The 25,624-nt window shown below is 28.2% G+C and overlaps 1 protein-coding gene across 1 annotated transcript; it reads right to left on the reverse strand.

The window, feature by feature from the left end:
• Positions 1-374: 374 nt before the first annotated feature.
• On the reverse strand, positions 375-25,440 carry LOC117167683 (nucleoside diphosphate kinase 7). Its single transcript, XM_033352797.1, has 10 exons — positions 25,282-25,440; positions 14,851-14,971; positions 14,595-14,761; positions 14,357-14,515; positions 14,054-14,261; positions 13,841-13,961; positions 10,469-10,593; positions 10,290-10,403; positions 566-673; positions 375-470 (listed from the first exon to the last, which is right to left on the reverse strand). Exons 2-10 carry the CDS (start codon positions 14,956-14,958, stop codon positions 435-437), a joined length of 1,146 nt encoding a protein of 381 aa, XP_033208688.1. The 5' UTR covers positions 14,959-14,971; positions 25,282-25,440; the 3' UTR covers positions 375-434.
• Between the last annotated feature and the right edge of the window lie 184 nt (positions 25,441-25,624).

Raw genomic sequence — 25,624 nt, forward strand, 5'->3', positions numbered from 1 at the left:
AAATCTATTCTTTTGGTTAATTATTCATCATTTCAGTAGAAAATTCATCTATTTGGTTAACAATTAAATTTTTTATTGGACATTGATTGACGGATTTAAAAAGTAACTTTTGACTGATGGCAGTCCTTGAATCTGCATTATTTTAATCAGTAAAAATTGTCTTTGAGAAATACTTGAAAAACAATGAAAAATTACACGTGGAAGTGGATCTCCCTTGAAAAACTTCCTAGTTGTATTTCTGCACTTTCTTGTCCTTGTTCTTAAAGTTGTTGTAATCGTTTCTGCATTCATAATAATACATAATCGGATTATAAAATCGAATAAATTGATTAGCTTTTTTAAGGATGGAATAAAAGTGAAAGACTTCCTTGAAATATTAAACAATTTTCGAAAATATTTATTAAAAATATTAAAGTACATTGGTTCATTCATTTTTAACTCTCGTCGAGGATCTTGAAAAAATACTCCACCTTAAATATTAATATAAATTTGAAATGTTGAAGTATCGACACACAATATAATATAAAAAAAATTATATAATAAAATTAATACATAATCTTCTTACCTCAAGTAATCCATCTTCTGGTAAATCTGAACAGTGAACAGCGTTTTGTACTCTTGTTTTTCCATATTTAGCTCGTAAAGTGTCAGGCCTCACATGCTTCGCTATTTCCTGAAGTTAGCATCAGAATTTTATTATGTAAGTTTGATGACGCGAAAAGTAAAAAAAAATTGAGCAACTTTGCAGTCAACCAATCTTAGGTAAAAAAGAACAATACCGAGTACAAACAATAGGATAATAGGAAATGACAGGTCTGAGACTTATTTAAAAAATTCAAAATAGTGTCAATAGTAACATAAACTATAAAAAATAGTAGTAAAAAGTGGCATCCAATTTTTACGTAACCATCATAATGAGAAGGTATTAGTTAAAATTTGCCTTAGTCGTTTTGAACAAATCTCTATGTTTTGAGACCCGCTGAGTCAGAAAAAAACGATTTTTAGGAAGAAGTCTGCCTGTCTGTCTGTAGTCTGTACTCTGTATCGTATAGGCAAGAGAATTTTTGAAAAATTAATCCGATTGGATCGATCGTCAGCACACTTATTTAGGGCGTAAAAATAAAGAACGAGTTCGTTAGCCAGCTGTTTTAGAAAAAAAGTCAAAAAGTTAGAGAATTTTCAAAATTTTTGAAACTATTTTTTTCCAAGATTTAAAAATTCTATGCGTGGCTATACGTAATAATTGGAAATTCGAACAATTTATCCTCGCGATTTTTTCCCATAAAAATAACATTTTCAGAGTTATAACATTTTTTAAATATAAAAAATAAACGAAAATGAACATTTTAAGCCAAACAACGTATGCTACAAAAAAGTCAGGAGAAGCAAAACGTTTCTTTTTGAAAGCCCCACAAGATTATCGTAATAAAATTTACAATTTGCTTAGAAAATCGAAAATTCAAATTTTGATCCCATTAAAAATAATAAAAAATCGAAAATTCCATTTTGCGGACAAACTATGCAATATACAAAAAACGATGAATAGACCAGAATTTTGCACCCAAAAAAGATCTACAAATTCGCTATAAATCACTTCTTCAATTGACGCTTCGTTTTTGTTTTAATCGTGAAAAATTACATTACAAATAAATTAAATTTTTGGACAAAAAACACAAGATGCAATAAAATGTCTCATAAAAAAATTGTTTTTAAACTAGATCTGAAAATTTGATTTTTAATCTTATTTTTGTCTAGAGACACGTGATGAGAATTTATGTTTCTAAGCTGAAAGAGCTTTAACAAAGGAGAATTCACAATCATAAAATTTCAGTTGTCGATGGTTTGACCTTTAATGTTAAAAGTTCTATGCAAAAATGTGAGGGGTGTAAAATGACCGCAAACGTAGCGCAAAGTAAAAACATTATCCAGAGCAAAGCGCGAGCTAAATACATTATTGAGCGCGAAGTGCGGGATCCAACCGGCGCACGCACTAGGAACGCTCAAACTTGCGAGTCGCGGGCGTAGCGCGGAAAGAGAATGTTTTTTTTTTAATCTGGTATACAATAAAAATTACGGTGATTAAAACAATAGCATTCGAATCCGAACAAGCACACTAACCAAATTTATTTTCCAAACAAAAAATTCAAAATTGAATATGATTAAGAGGTCCACTATTTGAGTTTTGTCTTTTGTATTGATTCATCATTGTAAATATTATGATGAAAATTTTTTATTTCATTTATATCCCTCTGTCCGTATACTTTGTCCAGCAGGGGAAATATGAAGAGGGGAAGTGAGGGAAATGAGAGTTTGGAAGCGAGAGGAATAAAAGGTGGAAAAGTAGGGGAAGTGAGGGGTACTTAGGCCGACAAATTAGGGGAGTGAGAGGAAAGTAGGGGAAGAAGAAATAAGATGAATGAACAAGGGAAATAAGGGTGGGGGAGTAGAAGAAGTAGGGGAAGTGCGAGAAAATGAGGAAAGGGTTAGTGGGGGTAAATGAACTGAGTGAAAGCACGAAAAATGAGAAGAAAATTGGAAAAAATGATTGGAAAATGAAAGGCGGGGAAGCAAAGGGAAGTTAAAGAAAGGAAAACGGGGAAGTAAGACAAATAAAGGAATTCAGAGGACATTAGGGGAGGGGAAGCATATGAAGTAGGGGGAAATTAAGGATAGTTATTAGTGGAAGTGAGGGGAAATAAGTAGAGAGAGAGAGAGAGTGATGGGAGGGTAGAAGCGTAGTGTGGGTGAGTAGGTAAGAAAAAGTGACCGATGATGAAGGGAAGGAGCGAAAGTGAGTCCAATGAGAGGAGAGGAAGTGGAGTAAGTAATAGGAAGTTAGGGGAAATTAGGTGAGGAAAAGTGGGGGAAATTATGGAAATCAGGGGAGTGGAAGCAGGGGGAATTAATAGAGGATAAGTAGTGGAAGTGATGAGAGGAAAAGTAGGGAAAGCAAGGGAAACTAAAGGAGGGGATGTAAAGAAAGTCTATTGAAGTGAGGCGAAATTAGGTGAGAGGAAGCAGGAGCAAAGAGACAAATGAGGGAAGTAAAAGTAGTAGAATTAAGCGAAAATAAGGAGAGGGTTTGTGAGGGTAAATGAATGAAGTATAAGTAGGGGAAATAAGTCAAGGATAAGTAAAGTAAGTGAGGAGAGATAAAGTAGGAGAAGCAAAGGAGAAATGAGGTCAGGGGTAACAAGAAGAAGTAAAGAGAGAAACTAGTGGAGCGAGAGAAAATGAGTGATGGGATGTGAGGAAGTTAGGGTAGGCAAAATTGGCAGAATTGAGGGGAAGTATGGGAGGGTAAGTAAATGAAATAAAGGAAGAATTACGGAAGGGAAGTGTGAGAAGTAACAGAAATGACGAGAAGTGAGGAAAGTGAAGGAACGGCTATCAGGATAGTGCGGGTGAGTAAGGAAGGCAGTTATGGCTGAGGAAGGAAAGTAGGGGAAGGGGGCGTTAGCTTGGGAAGAGTGGCGAGGGTACAGCAGAAGAGGAAGAATTTCGGGAAGGGAAAGGGAATAGTTTGGGTGGAAGCGCACAGTAAAGAAAGAAACGTCCATGGAAATATTGATTTTCGGAAGACAATTATTATTCAATTTTAACTTTTTTCTTAAATGAAAGCTATTAACATTTCGCATCGAACTGCTACGCCCATGTTTAAATCCTTCGTTTTTTTCTTGTTTATTTAATAACAAAAATTACATTAAAAAGTCGACTTTTGAAATATAACGGTTTTTTAAAAATGCTTTAATTTAATCAGAATATCGAGAAAACTGATCAAACTATCCAAAATAGATTTATAATAACAAAGAAAATGTAAAAAAATGTATTGAATTTGTTATAAACAAATAACTGAGTGAAAATGGTTTCATGGCGATTGGCGGCGATTCGTCACCTGATTCGCAATAAATTTGAACAATTTATGGACAAAAAAAGTTTTTTAGTTGAATTAATAAAAGGTCATAAATAATTTGTTATTCTAAAAGCAATTTCATAAACATACATCCATATCTGGTATTTTTGATAGAATAAAGTTTTTCTATTGAGTCGATCACATATTACTTGGAAATAAAACCTAAGTATAATAGACAGCTTATTTCACGGAATTAACAGCCAGTTATTTAGCAATGATTTTTTTCTATGAATTGATAACATTTGATAATTGTCTAACCAAAATTTATTAATAAATGCACTATTAAGCTATTTTTTAGCATTTAAAATTGTTTTTATTTGGTGAAATCAAACTAATACCGAGAAAAATAAGTTCTGTTTTATTGATATATAATCATTTTATTAGTGATGACTTCGATCATTTTATCGTATTAGGTTATTTTCAAAATAAACTGATCAATTCCGTTAACCGAAAAATAAATTCAAGTAGTAATTAAGTTTTCCTCAAGAAAAAAATTTTAGTTTACAAATGTAATAGCAGAGAAAAATTTGTTTACTACCTTGTTAATAAAAATAAAAATAGTGGATCGTTATCGAAATATCAAAAAAAGTTAAAAAGTATGTCATTAACAGTTTATTACACATAAAAAAACAAGTTCAAATGCTGAAAAATAGCCAAATAATGCATTTGTTAATTAAGTTTGATTAAACAATTATCAAATATTATCGATTCATAGCAGACAAATATTGCTAAGTAAATGGCTGTTAAATTCGTGAAAAAAGCTGTATTTTATTTATAATTACATAAAATGATAAAAATTTATATAAACAATTGTTGTTTACAATAATGAAATTTTAACTGTCATCAAAATGTTCTTAAACACTTAGAACTTAGTTATTTACAGTTAATTGCATCGAAAAATTAAGTATGTTCCTTCAAACATAGCCAACTAGTGCATTTGTTAATTAAGGTACTTTAAATCATTTTAACTAAAAAACTCTTTCTGTCCATAAATTGTTTAAATTTAGTGCGAATCAAGTGACGAATCGCCGCCAATCCCCACGTAACCATTTTCATTCACTTATTTGTTTGTAAGAAATTCAATCAATTTTGTAACATTTGCATTGCTATTAGACACCTTTTTTTTTGATAGTTGGTTTCAGTTTTCTAGGTATTTTTGGTTGAATGAAATAATTTTTTTAACCCGTATACTTCAAAAGTCCTTTTTTATTTTTTTCTATTAAATGAAGAAGAAAATAAACGCCAATAAACGCTCAATCTAGAATCGCTAGATTGAGCGCGCCTAGGGCGCGCGACTGTTGGTTCTTGCGCTTCGCGCTCGATAATATATTTATCTTGCGCTCCGCACTCGGCAATGTATTTACCTCGCGCTCCGCGCTCGTTGCTTGCATTACCCTCCACATTTGTGCACAGACCACAATGCGAAATATATTTGGTATCTAGTGAAAATTTTGAATGAAATTTTTGGATCTATGGAAAAAATAAATTTTTCTATTTTTTGAAAATTTTGAAAAGTATATAACTTTGCTAATTTTCATCAAGACTAAAATTTTTATTTGGATAATTTGCAAGTCTTTTACCCATCTATAAGAAACTTTAACACAAATTTTTATAATATTGAGAAAAAAAATTTTCTAATTTCGAAAATGTTATAATTTTTTTAATTTTGGGCTAATCGAAAAAATCGGCGAGAATGGTTTTAAAATATATTGGGTATCTAGTGAAAATTTTGAATGAGATTTTCGGATCTATGAAAAAAATAATTTTCTATATTTTTTGAAAAGTATATAACTTTTCTAATTTTCATCAAAATAAAAAATTGTATTCGAATAATTTGCAAGTCTTTCACCCATCTATTAGAAATTTCGACACAAAGTTTTTTTAATTTCAAAACAAAATTTTTGGAATTTTGAAAATGCTCCCAATTTTTTAATTTTGTTTCGAAATATCTGATTAACGAACTTAGCTTTCATTTTGGGTACCTTTGGAAGTGTATCAAATACGGACTCGATTGGACAAACCAGAGATCGAAAATTTGGACGATTACATTGCATTCTCAGGAATGAGAATGTAAAAAGTCAAAATCAGATAATAATTGTCTTCCGAAAATCAATTTATCCACAGATGTTTTTTTTGCCCCACTGTGGGGCAGTTCGAACGCATGGCACCTAGTTTAACCATTTTTTTAATTATTTGAAATTTTCCTAAAACAAGTAGTTTTTTAAATTTACCTATCTTATTTTTAATTGCCTAATGTAAAAAGGGATAATTCCATATGTAGAAAAATTTAATACACCTATCGTAATGACATTGAGTAAATAAGAAAATATTTAAAAAACGATAAAAAAATCATGTCCGATGCAAATAGTTTGTTTTGAGAAATTTTTTGACTAAAAAGGTACAACCATTTGAAATTCTTTAGAAACTCTCATATCCTCTAAAAATCACTAGAAAACTCGTAAATAATTGAAAATTCCTTGAAATCTACAAAATCACTTCAAATCCATAGAAATTACTTGAAATCTTATCATTTCTTTTAAAATCCAATGAATCCTTCAAATATTGTGAAATTCCTTGAAATTTCTGAAATCCGTAGGCATCCTTAGAAATCCCTTAAAATTTTTTTTCATTTAATTTATAACCGAATGTTCCCTACAAATCCGTTGAAATCCCTTGAAATATTTTAAATATCAGAGAAATCCTGGATAACTTTTTAAAATCCTTTGAAATTTTCTGAAATCCTCAGAAATTCTTTGAAACCCCTTAAAGAAAATTTAAATCTGGCTAAATTCCTCGAAATTTCTTAAAATACCCTCGACACTTTAAAATCTTTTAATATCTTCCAAAAATCCTCAGAAATGATAAAATCTTTGAAATCCTATGAAATCCCACAAAATTTGATAAAACCCTACAAAATTTCTTGAAATTTTAAATATTTGTCGAAATTTTTTTTAGCCGCTGAAATTCCCTGAAACCTTTTAAAAACCCTGAATTCTGATTAAATTTTATGGAATCCCTGAAAAACTCTCAAATTTGTTATAAACCCTTAGAATCTATAACATTCTTTTTTGTGATCTTAAAAAAATATTTTGATTTGAAGTGAATTCATTGAAGCTCCTCAACTATTGTAAAATTCCTTGAAATCTTCTTAAGCTTCTGAAATCCTACGAAATGATTTGAAATTCATTAGAAGTTGTTTCTTCTTTGAAAATTTTCAATAATCGGAGTGAAAGTGTTAATCGAGGAAAAAGATTCCAGGGCATTTCCCTGCTGGTTAAAATGTTTCACGGTCAATGAAATTTGAAAATTCAAACTCTTAATGTTGAACAATTTTTTATTTAAAGTAATCAAAACTCAACTGCAAATTAAGCACTCAAAATGAATTCTACTGAATTAAATTTGTTTTAATTTACTTGAATACTTTTTCTCTTTAATCTCTTTGAAATTTGCTGAAATACTATGAAATTATTTGAAAATGGAAAAAAAAAATTGAAACGCAGTCCATAGAATTCACGGAATCTATGAAATTCAACTAATTCGTGGAATTAAAGTAATTTAAGCTATTAATGAAAATTACAGAATCCGCGGAATTCTTGGTATTAAAGGAATTCGCGAAATAATTAGCGTTCATGAAATTCACGGAATTAGTCTAATCCAACGAATTACTTAAATTACTTAATTCACGGGACTCATAGAATTTACGGAATTTATCAAATTCACGGAATTAATGAAATTTACTGATTTCATAGAATTCTAGGAATTCGCAAAAAAACTGGATTCACGAAATTCTTGTAATTTAGGGAATTTACAGAATAACCTAATTTTTGGAATTTTCGAAATTCATGGAATTCACCAAATTCATGGAATTCATAGGATTCTTGGAATTTACCAAATTCATGGAATTCATAGGATTCTTGGAATTCATGAAATTCGCAAAATTTATGAAATTCACAGAATTCATGGGATTTATGGAAAAGAAGAAAATCACGAAATCTATGAAGTTCAAGAACCTCACGAAGTTTACAGAATTCACAGAATTTATGAAATTCAACGAATTCACGGAATTGAAGGAATTTAAGCAATTCATGAAAGTCACAGAATTCGCGAAATTCGCGGCAATAAAGGAATTCGTGAAATAATCGACGTTCATAGAATTCACGGAATTAATGTAATTCAACGAATTATAAAAATTCGCTGAATTCATGTAATTCATGGAATTGAAGAAATTTATGAAATTCATGAAATTTACGGAATTAATTAAATTGACTGAGTTCCTACAATTGAAGGAATTCCAGGAATTCGAAAAAAATCGGAATTCACGAAATTCTTATAATTTAGGGAATTTAGAGAATGCGCTTAGTTTATGGAATTTACGGAATTTACGGAATTCGTGCGATTCATGGAATTTGCGAAATTCATATTCTGTAAATTCCGTAATTTCATTGAATTTCATTAACTTATTGAATTTTAAAAATTCCTTGAATTTCGTGATTCCTATTAATTCCGCGTATTCTGTAAATTCCTTCAATTCCATCAATTCCATGAATTCCATACATTCCAAAAATTACATAAATTACATAAATTCCGCGAATTCCTGAAATTCCATTAATTCTGTGGATTTCACGAACGCCATATATTGTGCAAATTCCTTTAATTACACGAATTCTGTGATTTTAAAGAATTTCTTTCATTCTATGAATTCCGAGAATTCGTTGAATTGTTTGAATTTCGCGAATTCCATGCATTTCTTGAATTCCGTAAAATACATGAATTCTGTCATTTTCATGAATTCCGCGTATTCCCTGGATATCGTCAATCCAATTAATTTCGTGAATTCCATGAATTCTGAAATTCCATAAATGTCGTGAAGTCCATGAATTCGGTGAATTTCTGGAATTCCATGAATTCCTAGAGTTACGTGAATACTTTGGATTCCGTTAATTCCTTGAATTCCTTTAATTCCGTTAATTCCTCGATTTTTCTGAATTCTTTTGATTCCTCGATTTTTGCGAATTCTTTGGAATCCTTGAATTTCTTGAATTCCTCAAATCAATATCGTATGTTCCGTGAATTCCTTAAATTCCGAAAATTCCGTTTATTCTTTGATTCTCGTGAATTTTTTTTATTCTGTGCATAACGTGAATTCATTGAATGTCGTGAATTCCTTGAATTCCAGAAATTCCGCTAATTCCATGAAATCCGTTAATTCCGGACATTATATGAACTCCGGCCATTATATGAATTTCGTGAATTCCACGAATTCCTTAAATTTGGTGAATTCCGCGAATTCCTTATATTCCATGAATTCCTTTAGTTCAATAAATACGCGAGGAAACTAAACCATCTTGAACTTTGCATTATCTTTCAAAATTACTTTTAAAATGATGAAATCTATGAAATTCTCTAAAATCCCGGAAAATCCCGTAAATATGATAAGGATCCTTGAAATCCCTTGAAAGGCTTTGAAATCCCGTAAAATATTGAAATCCAAAAAATTCTAAAAATTTGATAAAGCTAATTGAAATCAACTGAAATCTTTAAAAACCCTTAAATCCGGTTGAAATCCTTCGAATTCCTGGAAAATAGTAAAATTCCTTTTTATCTTACAAAATTCCTCGGAATCTTTAAAAATACAGTATACTCTTTATAATACATTCAATCTTAGGAGATCCATAAAAAAATTTTGAAATCCGGTACAACACATTAAAATATTCAATTTCTCTAAATATCTTTAAAAATCTTTCAATATTTCAAATCCTCTGAGAGCTCAAAAAAGTCCCATGAAATCCGTAGAATCCCTTGAAATCCCAAGAAGTTCTTTAAAATGCAATTTCATTTAATGCCATTTACTTCCTACAATTCTCTGAAAATTCTTTTAAATCCCTTGAAATGCTTTGATATCTTTGATACTCTTCTCAAATCCTTTAAAAATTTTAATATCTCAGAAAATGTCTTCAAAGATTGTGAAAACTTTTAAATCTTCTAAAATCAGATCAAACTTCTTGAAATCTTTTAAAATCCCTTAAGTATTTGAAATTCTCAAACGTCTGGAATTTTTATAAATACTCTAAAATTTTATAAATCTATAAAATCTTCACAAATTCCTGAAAACAGTTAAAATGTTTGAAAAATTCTTTAAATCTTTAAACTTTACAGAAATTTTGAGAAATCCCTTGGAATATTTTAGAATTAGAGTTTTTGAGATATCTTATATGATATTTTGGGAAATCTATGACATTAGCGTCCTTTTTTTCAAAATAGTGAAATTGCTAAAAAAAAGTGTCAAATAATGTCAGAAATAATATTAGTCTAAGCTCTAAAATAAGATTAATAACATACAAGAATATTTTTTAAAGTTGAATAAAAAAATTCTTACCGGATCCATGGGCCCACATAATTTTCTAAACTCGACTGGAACATTAACTGTTTTATCTTTGTGCTTTATTTCCATGGTTATGCAAGGCCCGGATTGCAATTCTGCTACTATTGCCTATAGGAAAAATGATGTAGAATATAATAAATAACAACATTTTTTTAAATAATTAAATTGTGTACCCCATAATCCGGAAGAACTCCCTTGTAGACTTCCAAAAATTCTTCGACGTTGATTGGATCGACGTGAAATAATTGGATTGCAGTAATGAGATAACCAGCTTTTTGTATATCATCAACAATGTGGCCTATTTTTAATTAATGAAAAATAATACAAGTTTTAGAATAATTAAACTTGAATTTTCTTAAATTTTCGACTAAATTTTTAAGAAATCGGATTTTTTAGTGCGAAAATTTGAGTGCTACTTAATACCACTCTAATTTATTTATTTTTGCTTCGAAGACTTAAATTCGAAAATATTTAGTTCGAAATTTCTTAATTTTTTTAGGTTTTAAGTTTCAAATTTCACAATTTTGTAGTTTAAAATTCAAATATAAAATTTTCAAAAGAATTTCATTATTAAATCTCTCAAGATTGCGAAATTTTATATTAAAAATCTTGATAGCTTTTAAAGTAATAATTTTAGATTTAAATATTCTACATTTTTTCTTTCAAATTTAAACCTATATAATTCTCTGCGTTTTTTAATTCTTTGCATTCTAGCAATCTTAAATTAAGTGCCTCCAGAATAAATTGTAGGCAATAAAAAATAAAAATCTCTAAAAGCGAACTCTGAAGAATGAGAAGATTTTAGAACTACGCATTGATAAATTAATAATTTTGATTTTTAAATATTCCTAAATATTAAACATTTCCAACTCAAGTTGAAAACAAAATTTCAAATGGAAAAGCATAAAATGGTGCATTTTCAAACATTGAAACTTTATATAGGAGATTTAATTAAATAAATCATTTAAAATTTTAATATGTTTGATAGGAAAATTGTAAAATCGAATAATAATTTAAAATTAAATAAATTCAACAATTTAAAACTAAAAATTAAAAAAATGCGTTGTTTAATGTCATAAGAGATAAAAATAAAAAAATTCCCGAATTGTAAATGCGAAAATAATAAAATTCCCGAAATTGTCAAAATGGTCGAAATATAAAAATCCCGAATTGAAATATAACCGAATTAATGAAATTCCCGACAGTTTATAATATTAACGAATTTGAAAATTTCCTACAGATAATTGCCGAATTATAAAAAACCCGAATTAAAGAACTCCCGAATGATAAAATCTCCGAATTTAAAGAACTAAAAAATTGTTTGAAAAAATATGATTTATTTATTAGAAATAAAATAATTAGCTATTTTCATCGATGAAGAATGTTAAATTTTGTTAAATTATTGTTTGAATTTAAAATAACAATAGTTGAAAAATATAACATTTTGAATTAAAAATTTTGCTTGAAAATGTGCATAGTATTTTTTTTTTAATCACAAAAAAATGTTATCAAAAATCGAATTGTTAATTTAAACAAAAATTAAACAGAAACTTCGAGATAAATCAGTGCTGAACTGAATTCTGTCAAGTTTATTTGAAAAATTCCATTAGATACGAAGAAAATTTAGGTAAAATTTTGTTTTTTGTTCGAGACGTACGCTTTTTTTTTATTTTTTATACATTTCATGCAATTATTGTTATTTTATATTCAAAAGTATAAAAATAATAAAATAATAAAAATATTCGATTATTGTATTTTTAATGAATAAATAATATTGATAAGAAAAAATTTTCGCCAATATTATAATTTCAGGAATTTTATTATTCAAGAATTTTCCAATTCAATGATCACTTTTTATTTTAAACATTTTTTTGAAGAATTTAATTTAAAATCTTTTTAAATGAAAATTGTCCATTTTTAACAGTGAACATGAAACATTTAATTTACTGAATTTGAAAAATAAATAATTTAATGTTATAAAATATTTGATTGCAAAATATGAAGAATGAATAATAATTCTAAATGAAGTGTCAAACATTGGGTTGTTTAAAATAAAAATAAATAAAAATAACTTAACATTGATAACTCAGTAATCAAATAAATTCTTTAATTTTGAATGGTTACAATTTAAGTTCTCAATATTTATTTTTCCCTCATATGTTTTAATACTAAAATTATTATGAAATTTGCCTAGTTAAAAAAAATTAGCTATTAAAAGTTTTCTAATTTTCAAAGGATAATTCACTTTTAAACGCTGTGATTGAAAATTTTTGAATTTTGAACAGTGAAAATGACGAGGAATTCATTTTTTGATCTTAGAAAAATTTGTCGCATCAATGTTAATTTTTTAATAAATGATAATTTTAAATTCTAAAATTTGAGGGGATTTCACTTTGAAACATTCAATTAATTGAAAATCTTAAAATTGTATAATTAAACAATTAGAATCATACACAGATCTATAGGAATCTTGTTTAATATTATTTTTTAAACAAACATTTTAATTTGGGAATTAAAATTAAAATGAATAAATTTAAAAAAGTACAATTTAGACAGTAATAAAGAATACTTTAAACTTTTATAAATTAAATCCAGAAAGGTAATTAAATCTGAATTTAAGGTGTACCATTTTTAAGTTTTCTTTTTTAATGTGAACAATTCAAAAATTCTTATTTTTTAAACAATTTAAGTTGATTTAAATAAGCTGAAATGTTTAAAGATTTCAGGATAAAAAATGTTTAATATTTGTAATGCTTTCCATTATGAATTACTTCTTATTTTGATTTTTTTATAATAATTTAATATTAAAAGTTTATAATTGAAATTTGTTCGTTTTTAACGGTAAAAATATCGAATTTATTTTTTGATTTAAAAAAATAGTCGAATAAATTTTAATCTTAAATCGTAATTTTTTTAATGTTATGACAATTTAATATTCTATACTTTCAAAAGGTTTGATTTTAAAACATCTAATTTAGTTCTCAATTTCAAATTATTGTCAAATTTTAGTCGCTTCGAATTTAAAATTCTTTAAATTCAAAAGTTTTATATTTGAAATTATTCAATTTTAAGTGTTTTTAATTAGAAATAATACAATTTCAATTCCTTTAAATTTAAGCAACCAATTTTCATCATTGAATCTAAAAAGAAATTCCATTTTTATTGTTTCGAATTTGTCTTATTTCCGAATTTTTAATTTGAAATCAACCAATTTCGATATTCTTTCATTCAAAATTTTATTGTTCAATTTAAAACGTTTTGAATTATAAATGATACATTTTACACTCCTTTCTAATGAAATTGTCCAATTTTAAAAATTAGAGCCAGAAATTTTTCAATTTTGAGAGCATCTGTTTTACAAGTTCAATTCCTTTTCATTCCCTTCGAAGTATTGTCTTTTTTCGAAATTTTAACTAATATAAAATTTTTTATTTCGAATTCAAAGCTATTAATCATTTGTTGTTCCGAAAATTTTTTAAGCTTTATATTTCAAAGATTGGTTTAATAATGTATTTTTAAATTAATATTGAAATATATTTTTTCACCTGTGAGCCTCGACTGCAAAGCATGAGGTTTAATTATGCAACAGGTACAATCTTCGAACGTGGCGGTATTTTTAAAACCCTTTCTTTCGCATTTTGGATCAGGAAAGAAAAACTTGAGTTCCTAGATCCACACATTTTTCATTTAAATAAATATTTTTAAAACATAGCAGATTTTTTATTACTTTTTTTTATTTTTTTCTAAAAAGAGAATACCTTATCAGCAGATTTTACATCAGCTGAACCATAAACTGCATTTTGGACAAAATCTTTTCCATAACAAGCTCTTATAGAAGAAGGAGCTTTTTCTCGAGCTTCAGAACTATCATTTGGACCTGTTAATTCCTGCCATCGAGCAACACAATCTTCTCCTAATAATTCGATTGCGACAATTGGACCGGAAATGACATAATTTATTGTCCTCCTGACAGAAAATTATTGTAATTAAAAGAGCATTTAAAAATATAAACATAAAAGAAAATTGCTCACTAAAAAATAATAGTTATAAAATTTTCTTACGACAAGTCACTTCCTGATTTTCCCTTGTAAAATTCTATCGCAGAATCTTTTGTAAAATTGACCATTTTTATGTTTCCAATATGCAAGTCCTGGGCTGCTATTTTTTTTAGAATTTCTCCCATTTTATCGATAATGTCTGGCATTATGATTGCAAGTGTTCTAAAAAATTATAAATTAATTTCTTCTAGTATATCGTACTGAAGGAATTTTTTTCAGATTGTTTGAAACTTTTACTTACTTTTGAGCTTTGGAAGATAACTTAGTTTTTGTGTTGCAGTCTGCAAAATTTATGAGCCTCATGCTTCGAGAAAATATCGTAATTAGTGCTCCAACATAAAAATCTTTTTCTTCGACTCCCTCACATTTTGTTCTTCTCAAAAAAGTTTTTTTTGTTTTTAAATCATACTAGAAATTAAAGTTAGAATCAATCATTTAAAGGATTTTAATAAAAATTATGATTAAAATAATAACATAAAATTTGATAAGAAACGTACCAGTTCTACAGAATTGTCGGAAACATAGTAGTACAATAAGAATTTTTTTACAACACAAGCCACTTTATCAAACCATTCTGCCTCGAATATATATCTTTCAGAATCCATTGAAATTTATAATCTGTCACAAAAAAAGAATTGTAAATACCCTTTTTATTTTTAAGTGACTGTTCGAGGATTCGAGAAATGTTAGGTAGCATTTTTAAAATGTAATAATTAAAAAAATAATATGAGAGGGAAGGGAGGAGCGTAAAAAATTATTTTTTGAAATCTCTTTTTTACGTACATGTAAAATTCGGGTTATCCTACCAAGATAATTCGTGATTAAAAAAAAAGAATTTAGATATCCTAATACCATAAATAATTTTTAAGAATTTGGTAATTATTCGGTTTTCGATAACAATTAATAATATAAAATATATTTTAGTAAAAAATAGACCAAAAAAATAAAATAACACATGAACATTTTTCCCTCGTAAAGAAACGTCAAATTCTGATGTTTTTGAACAATTGCAATAACTCTGGAAATAATTAATGATTGGGGGGGGGGGGGGGGGGGGGGTATTATTATTTGATTATTATTTTAATGAAGATATTTTTAAATTTTGTTCCCTAGATTATGTCCGAACATTTTTTAGAATCCAGACAAAAATAAATATATTTTTTTCTTTTGAAACAAAAAAATGATATTTAGAGGTAGCGCAAGTGCCATTAAGATTTACACGTATTTGCCATAATAATAAAATACTTTTTTGTAAATTTTATTCAATATTAGCGGAAACGAGTAGAAATGCGCAATTTCTATTCACAATTAGCCATATAATGCAAATAAGTAATTACTTTTTAAATGTCACCCCCAGAAATCTCTTATACGGTCCCAAAAACCAATAGGTTTAAAAATGAATGTTTCGAGTTTTTGGCAATAATTAACGTTTTTTGTTTATTTTTCAAATGTAAATTGTTTCTCATACGCAAAATATTATTTTATACTAATATCTAGATGCTTACATAAATTATTTAAACAATTCACTAATCTTTTAGCAATTATCTCTTAGAATATATAGAAAGAAAGTCACATTTATTTACACAAAATTTCCACTTTTTGTCCAATATTCAATTATAGTGAGCTAAGAGTTAATCAATATTGACAAACATAATTTTTGAAGCAATTTAATATTATTGATGATAATAATAATAATACTCCCTTTTAATTGAAGCAAGTTTCGTTTTTTTTGGGAAATTTTAAACCTTTTCAATTAAAGCGAAGTAACAATCAATTAAAGATATCAACAATAATTGTTTAAACAATTTATTATATTTTTCAATACTATTGTCGTTGCTTGAAGATAGAAAATTGTTGTTGTTTCTGAAATTGTTAACCATTTATCCACTTTTCACTTGGAGGCTTAATAATTAATTAAATTGAGCAAACATAATTGTTTTAATCAATTATTATTATTATTTTTTTTATTCTTAACTATATTTATCTATATTAATACTAGATGATTGCGATTTTTCTAAAAACTTTTAACGTGTTGTCCACTTTTTACTCAGTGATGTAATAATTAGCGCAAGTTAACAAAAATAGTTGTTTAAAAAATGTATCATTGCTTATAAGTATCTTCTCTTAGAAAAATACTAGAAAGTTGCTTTTTTTTTCTAAAGTTTTAAGCTTTCTTTTACTTTTTAGTTACAAAAAAGTAATAAATAATAATATTATTTTCACCAAAGTCGCTTTGTTTTTTAGTTTATGAACAAATAATAAATGGACATTCGAGAGAATCGTATTTTAAATAAACTCTTTCTTTTTTGTGAATATATTTACCTGAAATAAAACAAATATTTAAAATATTCTTGGAATTTGCTATTTGTGTCATATTAAACGTAAATTTTCTTTGAAACATTTACTATGAGCCTTTTTGCGGAAATTAATATTAATATTTATTACTTGTTCCTAACTAAAAAGTCAATTTGAAGCTGATAATTTCAGACAAATTTGCGATTTTCTAACAATTATCTAATAGAAGATAGTTATAAACGATAATAAGTTGTTTAAACAATTTTTTTTAACTTGCATTAATTATCACCTCACTAATTGAGAAGTCGAAAAAAGTTTAATAGTTCAGAAAAAATGAACTTTTTAGCACTTATCTAAAAGAATTTAGTTAACAATAATTAATTTCTTAAACAACTTTGTGTTTCAAATTGCATTATTCATTACTTCACTAAGTAAAAAGTGAGTGAAAAGTTAAAAACTTCAGAAGAAATCACAACTATCTAGCATTATTAAAGAAGAAGATAGTTATAAACAATAATAGTTTGTTTAAATAACTATTTTGGCTAAACTGAATTAATTATTAACTCACTTCAAATAAAAAGTATAGACAAATAGTTGAAAATTTTAGAAAAAAACTGCGTTTACCTCACTGTAATTAAGAATTGGGCATAAAGTCGACATTTTTTTTTAAACTGCAATTTTCTAGAATTATTCTTTAAAAATATTGATAAAAATAATAATAAATCGTTCAAACAGTAATGTATTTTAACATTAATTAAAACTAAGAAACACTCTAATTGAAAATTGGTCGAAATGTGGAAAAGTTATGAAAAATCGCGACTTTCTCAAACTAATCTTAGAGAAAATTGCTTAAAACAATAATAAATTATTTTAAAAATTTACTTAAACATCTGGTTATTAGTATAAAGTAATATTTTAGTATGAGCAACGATTTGCATTCAAACAACCGCAAAAAATCACAATTCACGCCAAAAACTCGCCAAAAACATTTTTTCACTTGTGCGTTTTTTTGGGACCTTAAAAATCAGGTTTATGGGAGAGATATTTAAAAATTAATATTTTATTCGCATTCTATGGCTAATTGTGAAAAAAAAATGTTGAGTTTCAACTCTATTCAGCTGATATTGACGATCCTTAATAACATTTGCAAAACCGTACTTTTTATAGGAAATATGTGTTAAACTTTAGGATGCTTGATATTTTTTTTCAAAAGACAAAAAAAAGTCGTTTTATTTTTTTGCGGATTCGAACGAATTTCCGGGCGATATGTTTGAAAGAGCGAAAAAAAATTGGATCACCCGAATGGTCAATCTTGGTGCAAAGTGGTTGCAAAAATTCCAAAAAATGTTAATATTAGGCAGAATCATTTTCAATAATCACCATATTTTATTATTATTCCAATTTTTCAAAAACATCGAAATTTGAGGTTTTTTTTGCAATATATTTGTATGAAGTTGCTTTTTTTAAATTAGATTTATCAGACGCAGTTTCTTATTATTTTTCAAACAGATTTTTTTTAACTATTAGAAACGGTAGGGTGCCAAAAAAATTGTAATTTTGAATTTTCCAAATGCTATCCACTACATTTATTTATTTTTTTTGTGAAAAAATAATCATTGATTTTATTTTATTTTCAGAATGAATTTTCTTCATTTTCAATTTTTTTACCACAAATTGGAGGCTAAAAAATTCTTTGTTAAAAAGTATTTATTATTTATTGAGGAACAAGCCCTATATTTAAGAAAAAAACATAAAATTTTAAAAATATTATGGGACTTGTAATACGAAAGTTTGCAACCTGGTGACAATTAATAGTCTGAAATGACCCTGAACATTGTATTTCCTGAAATAATATGCACAGTATTAAGTCAAAAAAAGATACTTATTATAAAAATAGTCACTCTGAAATTTATAGCGCGGCAAGTCCCTCAACTGTCAAACTGAGAAAATGAGGTTCAAAGTTTAACAATAATCACAGGACCACAAAATGGGTTTGAGAGGCTACTGGGATTCTAATAGGCAGACTTCATGTTTTTGGGGTTGCTGAACACGAATCCATTCGCAGAACTGAGCCAGCGCGTCAGGATTTGCAGTAAAATTCCAAAAATAGTTAAAGACCTGGAATTTCTGCATTAATTTCGTCCCCAAACCTACTAACCCCAAATTAACAAGCCTCAAGTCCACAAACTAACAAGCCCTGAACCCACAAACCCCAAACCAACGAGCCCCAAACCCACACACCCTAAACCCACAAGCTCCATATCCACAAGCGTATAAAACTCAAACCTACAAACCCAAAACCCACAAGCTTCATATCCACAAACCTACAAACCCCAAACCCAAAAACTCCAGAACCCAAATCCACAAACCTCAAACTCAACAACCTCAATTCCACAAACCCAAATAATTCACATTATCAATGCAGAAATTGGTATAATTTGGGGTTTGTTAGTTTGGGGTTCGTGGGTTTGTGATTGTTGGTTTGGAGTTTGTACGTTTGTGGATGTGGAGCTTGTGGGTTTAGGACTCGTGGGTTTGGGGTTTGTGGTTTTGGAGCTTTTTGTTTTGGGGTTTGTGGGTTTGTTCATATGGAGCTTGTGGGTTTGGGGCTTGTTGGTGTGGGGTTGGAAGTGTATACACTGTTGGTACCAGTAAAAAAAATCGTCGCACCGGTAAACAAAAATTTTCAGTACCGGTAAAGAAAATTACCGGTACCGACAATTTTTTTACCGGTTTTTTTAGAAAGCATATTTCTAGCAAGGTAGGGCAGAACCAAGATATTCATGTGATTCGTCGAATTCCTGAAATTCAAGGAATTCGTGCAATTCAATGAATTCATGGAATTCCTGCAATTCAATGAATTCATGGAATTCAAGGAATTCATGCAATTCAATGAATTCGTGGCATTCAAGGAGTTCATGCGATTTAAGTAACGTAGTGGCTAGCCTGCCGGCGCCGGCACCATTGTTAGTTGCCGGCGCCGGCAAGATTGCATGTTGCCCTCTTTTTTTCTTTTTTTTTTACATTTTTTGTCAATCGTATACTGATATATGTTGATGCGCTGATTACAAACTTAGATATGAAAACACCTGCAAATATAATTTTAAGTGTTAAAACTTTAAAAAATTACGTTTTTTATTTACGAAGTTTATATACACTATCTGTACCGGCAAAAAGCATATTTCAAGCATAAGAAAGAGACTTTTACGCATTTTAGAGTAAGACCATGTACTTGAGGAGTTATTTTGATAGTTTTTGGCTTTTGACCCGTTTAACGAAACGTTTTATATATAAATCACACTTTATCGTCGATTTTCGACTCAAGAATTACTATTGACGTCTCGTGGGGGCGGAAATGCACCCGTGTGACTGGTCACAGAAATAATTTTGGTCGCACCCCTACCCATTCTAACATCTCGTGCGGGCGGGAGGGCACCACTGTGTCTAGTCGCAAAAATAATGTAAGGTCGCACACTTCCCCTTTCCAACGTCTCGTCGGGAAAGGCACCCCTGTGACTGGTCAAAGAAATGATTTAAGGCTGCACCCCTACCCCTTTTCCAACGCCTCGTGGGAGCGAGTAGGCACCCCTATTAACAATCAAAGAAATAATTTAAGGTCGCACCCCTACCCCTCTTCAAACGCCACGTGTGGGCGGGAAAACACCTCTCTGACTAGTCACAGAAACAATGTAACGTCGCATACCTACCCTTTTTCAACGCCACGTAAGGGCGGAAGGACGCCCTTATGACTGGTCATAGAAATAATGTAAGGTCGCACCCCTACCACTTTTCCAACACCTCGTGGGGCGAGTAGACACCCCTGTTACTAATCAAAGCAATAATTTAGGGTTTGCACCTCTACCCCTTTTCTGATGCCACGTGGGGGCGGAAAGGCAACTCTGTGACAGGTCACAGAAATAATGTAAGGTCGCACACCTACCCTTCTCCACAGCCACATAAGGGCGAAATGGCGCCTTTATGGCTGGTCAAAGAAATAATTTAAGGTCGCATGTAGACTCCACATTTAAGGAATTTATAGAATTCATGGAATTCATGGAATTCACGGGATCCAAGGAATTCATGGAATTCATGGAATGCAAATTTGTCTAAATTTTCTTCAACATCTCATAGGGAGGGGGACTGGAAGGCACCCCTGTGACTGTTCACAGAAATGATTTTGGTCAAACCTCTACCCCTTTCCAACGAATCGTGGGGGCGGTGTGTCTGGTCACAGACATAATTTTGATCATAATACTTACCCTTTTCCAACAACGTGTTGTCGGACTAGAAGGCACCTCTATCACTGGTTACAGAAATAACATTTTGCCAAGGATTTTTAGTCTGAGAAACAAACTAGCAAGATGGCCGATATTGAGGATCAAACAGTAGCAGTAAACACATTTGGAAAAAAATAATTTTTTAATATTTTCTTCCCGCAGTCTAGGCTCTATCCTTAAAATATGCTTTTTAATAAAGCCAGTAAAAAAATTGTCAGTACCGGTAATTTTTTTACCGGTACCGACAATTATTTTTTTACTGGTACCGACCATTTTTTTACCGGTACCGGCTTTGTATACACAACCTTTGGGGTTTGTGCGTTTGGGGCTTGTTAATTTGGAGTTTGTAGGTTTTGGGACGAAATTTATGCAGAAATTCCAGGGTTTTAACCATTTTTTGAATTTTACTGCAAATCCTGATGTGCTGGCACATTCTGCGAATGGATTCGTGTTCACCGACCCCAAAAACATCAAGTATACCTATTAGAATCCCAGTAGACTCCCAAAACCATTTTTTGGTACTGTGTAATTATATACTCTACAAACACGTTGTCAAACGTTGAAACAAGTTTAACGGTCAAAAATAATGCATGATCAAGAACATATCAGTACAAATTTTAATACTATTATGAATGTATTTTAGCCGAAGTGAAAAATTTATTAAGGGCATGGCGCAATATAAGATTCTAAACATTCATTTTTTCTCAGAATTATAGTACGCCACGTGCACAAAATATTTATAAATTAACTATTTATAACAAAATTCTTAGGTAAAAACCTTCACAGAATGATAGTTTACATTATTCTGTTGTATTACATACCTGAAAGTAATTGATTTATTCGCAAATTATTGAATTTCGAGTATTATTCCTTTGGTTACTTTTAAGGTTAAATATATTTTTGAACATTGTTATTTTTCAAATTGAACTGAGGTTATCCATATCAAATATGCACTACGAAGTTAGCATTTTTTCACTTATAGCAATGCAAAAAAGGACATGGCGTAATATAATTCTCAATTTTAATTAAGATCACTATTTTAATTAATAATTGTAACAGCTGATGAAATAAATTTAGGAGAAAATTTATTAAAAACAAAGTTTAACCTTTACCGACCCTAAAAATAATAATAGTTCAAAAATTTCAAAAAGTCAACAAGGCGTCGTATAACTCTAGGGCGACGAACATCTTTTATTATCTTATTATTATTATCTACATTATCTTTATTATCTTTATTATCCTCATCAGCAAATAGGAATCCAAAGTAGAAAATAAGTCCTTGGGAAATAAAAAATTGGAAAATCCAAAATGTCGATCTTTAAAAAAATCAAATTTAAATTTGAAAGAGGAGACAGAACGAGCATTCCGCTGATGATGTTTTTTATCTGGTCTAAACTATGTCATATTGTATATGAGTATATCATACTATATAAAAGAAAACATTTAAAATTAGTTTGAAAAATTTTCATTAAATTTTTTTGAATCATGGTAATACAAATACTATATAATTATATATGTATGGAAGTTTAGTAAATAAATTTTCAAACAATTGAGCAAACAAAACAAAAAAAAAAACAGAAACAGTTAAAGAAGAAAAAACTCAAATAGTATGCTCTTTCAGATTCGAAAATAATTTTTTCAATCACTCTATTAGCCATTCTTTAATTTTAAAGAATATTTAAAATGATACTTTAAAATACACGAGGTTGTTTTGCTAGCAGTCAGATGTCTAAAAAACTAGTTTTTCTAATACTCTAAGAATAAAATAATATTACTCAAGATGTCATTTCTATTATTATTTATGAAACAATAATAACAATTTCAAAGTTACACACAACTTAATAAAAGTAGGGGAGTTTACCAGGATAAATTAATATTTTAATTACACCAAATTGTTGAATATTCAACTAATAAAGAGAAAATTTAAACCAAAAATGAAATAATTATATTTTCTACAAAAAAGTATATTTTGAAAAAAACTTTAATTTTCAACTAAAAAGATGAATTTTCAACCAAACAGTTGAATTTTTGACTAAAAAAGATAAATTTTCAACCAAAATTGATTTAGCTATTTTAAGTTTGAAATAACTTAAAAAAGAATATGTTCAACGTAATAGTTGAATTTTCGACCATAGAAATGAATTTTCAACTAAAAAAGATGCACTTACAACTTAATTATTGTTTAAACTCATTTTAAACAAAATAATTTAATTTTCAATGAAAAAAGTTCGATTTTCATCCAAAAAGATGAATTTAAACCAAACAGTTAAATTTTTTACTAAAAAAGATAAATTTTCAACCAAAATTGATTGAGCTATATAAAGTTTGAAATAAGTTAAAAAAAAGATTTTCAACATAATAGTTCTATTTTCGACCATAAAAATGAAATTTCAATAAGAAAAACTAATTTTTAACAAAATAGTTTAATTTTAAATGAAAAAAGACGAACCCACAATAGAAACGGTCAATTTTCAACAAACAAATGATATTTCGGACAACTAAAAAAAAATTGTAAACAAAAGGAAACGAATTTTAAACAAATATTTCATTCTTCATTCAACAAAATAAATTTTCAATAAAGTAGTTCAATTTACATAAACAAAGTGAAGTGGTTAATATTTCAGATAATTAATCTTAAACATAAAAAAAGATATTTAATAGAGTTAAATTTTAAAACAAAACAAAAATGTACATTTTTAATAAAGTATTTAAAATTTCTATTAAAACACGGAAATTTTCTACTATAAATGGACTAGCTACATTTTAAGTTCCAACAAAATTTTTCAGCAAAAGAAAATCTATTTTTTACAAAATAGACTTATTTTTATGTATAGAAATGGATTTTCAATTAGAAAAATAAAACGAATTTTCAAGGAATATTTTAATTTTCAACTGAAGAAAGGAACTTTGAACTAAAAACGGTCAATTTTCAACAAAAAATGGAAGTTATTTTTTCAGTACAAAAATTTAATTTCATCGAAAAAAAAACGAATATTCAAGAAAATAGTTCATCTTTAAGCCACAAAATGAAATTTTCAAAGAAGAAAAATATATTTCGGACAAAAACATGAATTTTCAACAAACTATGCATTATCAAGTTCAATTTTTAACGAAATTCATTTTTCAACCAACAAAATTCCACTAAAAAATGGAATAGTTCAAATCTGAGTCGAAAAACTTATTTTTAATAAGAATAAATAATTACATTTTCAGTTAGAAATTAAATTCTAAGCAAAAAAGAATATTTTCAAAGGAGAAGAGTAGTCATAAAAAAAAACAAAAAAAGACGAATCATGAACTTAATACCTAAATTATCAACCGTAAAGTTGTATTTTTAACTAAAAAAGATAAGTTTTCACATGATGTAAAGGAATTTAAAAAAATAGTTAATTTTTCAATCAATGAAATGAATTTTCAACAAAATAGTTCAATTATCAACCAAATAGAAAAAATGTTTACAAAGTAATTTAATTATCGACGAAGCAGTTGAATTTTTAAACGAAAAACATTTAAATTTCATATTAAAAAAAAACTGGAATTCAACAAAAAAGAATTTAAGAAAAATGGTTGAATTATCAAAAAAAAAGATACATTTTTCAAAAATAAAAATTATTTTTTACAAGAAAGACGAATTTGCAATGAAAGTTGAATTTTTAAATAAAAAAGGTAAATTTTCAACCAAAAATGGCCTAGCTATATTTTCAAATTTTTTAAAAGTTTTTAGCAAAAAAACGAATGTTTGAACATAGTTAAATTTTTAACTATAGAAATGACTTTTTAACTACTACAAAAATTATGTTAAAAATTAATTTTTAGCTAAAGAAATAAACGAATTTTCAACTAAGAAACATATATTTTCAACAAAAATTATAATAATTACATTTTCAGCTTTAAAAAAGAGTTTTTTTCAAGAAATAAAATAAAAATTTTCAAAAAAGAATGCAATTTTCAAACCAAGAAATAAATTTTCAACGAAGAAGAATTATTTTCTACAAAAGAAGACAAATTTTCATCGAATTACATCATATTTAAACTTCTAGAAAAAATGAAATTTTCGAAAAAAGAAATAAATTTTCCAAAAAGAAGAATGATTTTCTGCCACAAAAGACAAATTTTCTACAAAATACATGAAATTTAAACTGAAAAATATTTTAAAAATATTTTTCAGTCAATAAAGAAAAGAACTTTGACCTAATTGTTGAATTTTGGCAAAACTTTAACCGTAGCAACTGGCGCCACGCAGCGGATGGTAAATCCTCCTGCTATACATAATCTATCTTGAATAAATAATTGTAAACTTTTAAACGACATATAATCGAGAATATATAATAGAAAAAGAAATCCACAGTTACTTACATCAACTGACGTTTGCTGTATTATTCTTAAATCTGCCGGTTTAACTCGCTTTGAAAAACTAAATAAATAACCATACAAAATAAATAAAAACTAAGTTGAAATTGCTGTTCTGACAGCTCACCGGCTTGCAAACTTTTCAGTTTCCATAGCAATCTAGCTGACTCGAAGACACCTGTCATTTATCAGCTGTTTGGTGTAGCCAACGCCATCTTGTAAAGCGTTCCCCAACTTTATACTCAAATTCTGAGTACTGTGTCGATATTTAGGCAATAAAATGATTATTTCTAGAAAAATTGCATTTTTTAAAGTTTTTCAGTACATTACATTTTTAAATTTCATGGAA

This window comes from Belonocnema kinseyi, chromosome 2 (assembly GCF_010883055.1).
Source record: "Belonocnema kinseyi isolate 2016_QV_RU_SX_M_011 chromosome 2, B_treatae_v1, whole genome shotgun sequence".
Lineage (NCBI taxonomy): Eukaryota > Metazoa > Arthropoda > Insecta > Hymenoptera > Cynipidae > Belonocnema > Belonocnema kinseyi.

Excerpts from the sequence above, each read along its gene's own strand:
- LOC117167683 (XM_033352797.1), bottom strand. The coding sequence starts at position 14,958 with ATGGATTCTGAAAGATATATATTCGAGGCAGAATGGTTTGATAAAGTG. Across the intron at positions 10,594-13,840 it reads TTTGCAGTCGAGGCTCACAG|GCCACATTGTTGATGATATA; the intron begins GTGAAAAAATAT and ends AATTAAAAATAG. Across the intron at positions 10,404-10,468 it reads GAGTTCTTCCGGATTATGGG|GCAATAGTAGCAGAATTGCA; the intron begins GTACACAATTTA and ends TTTTTCCTATAG.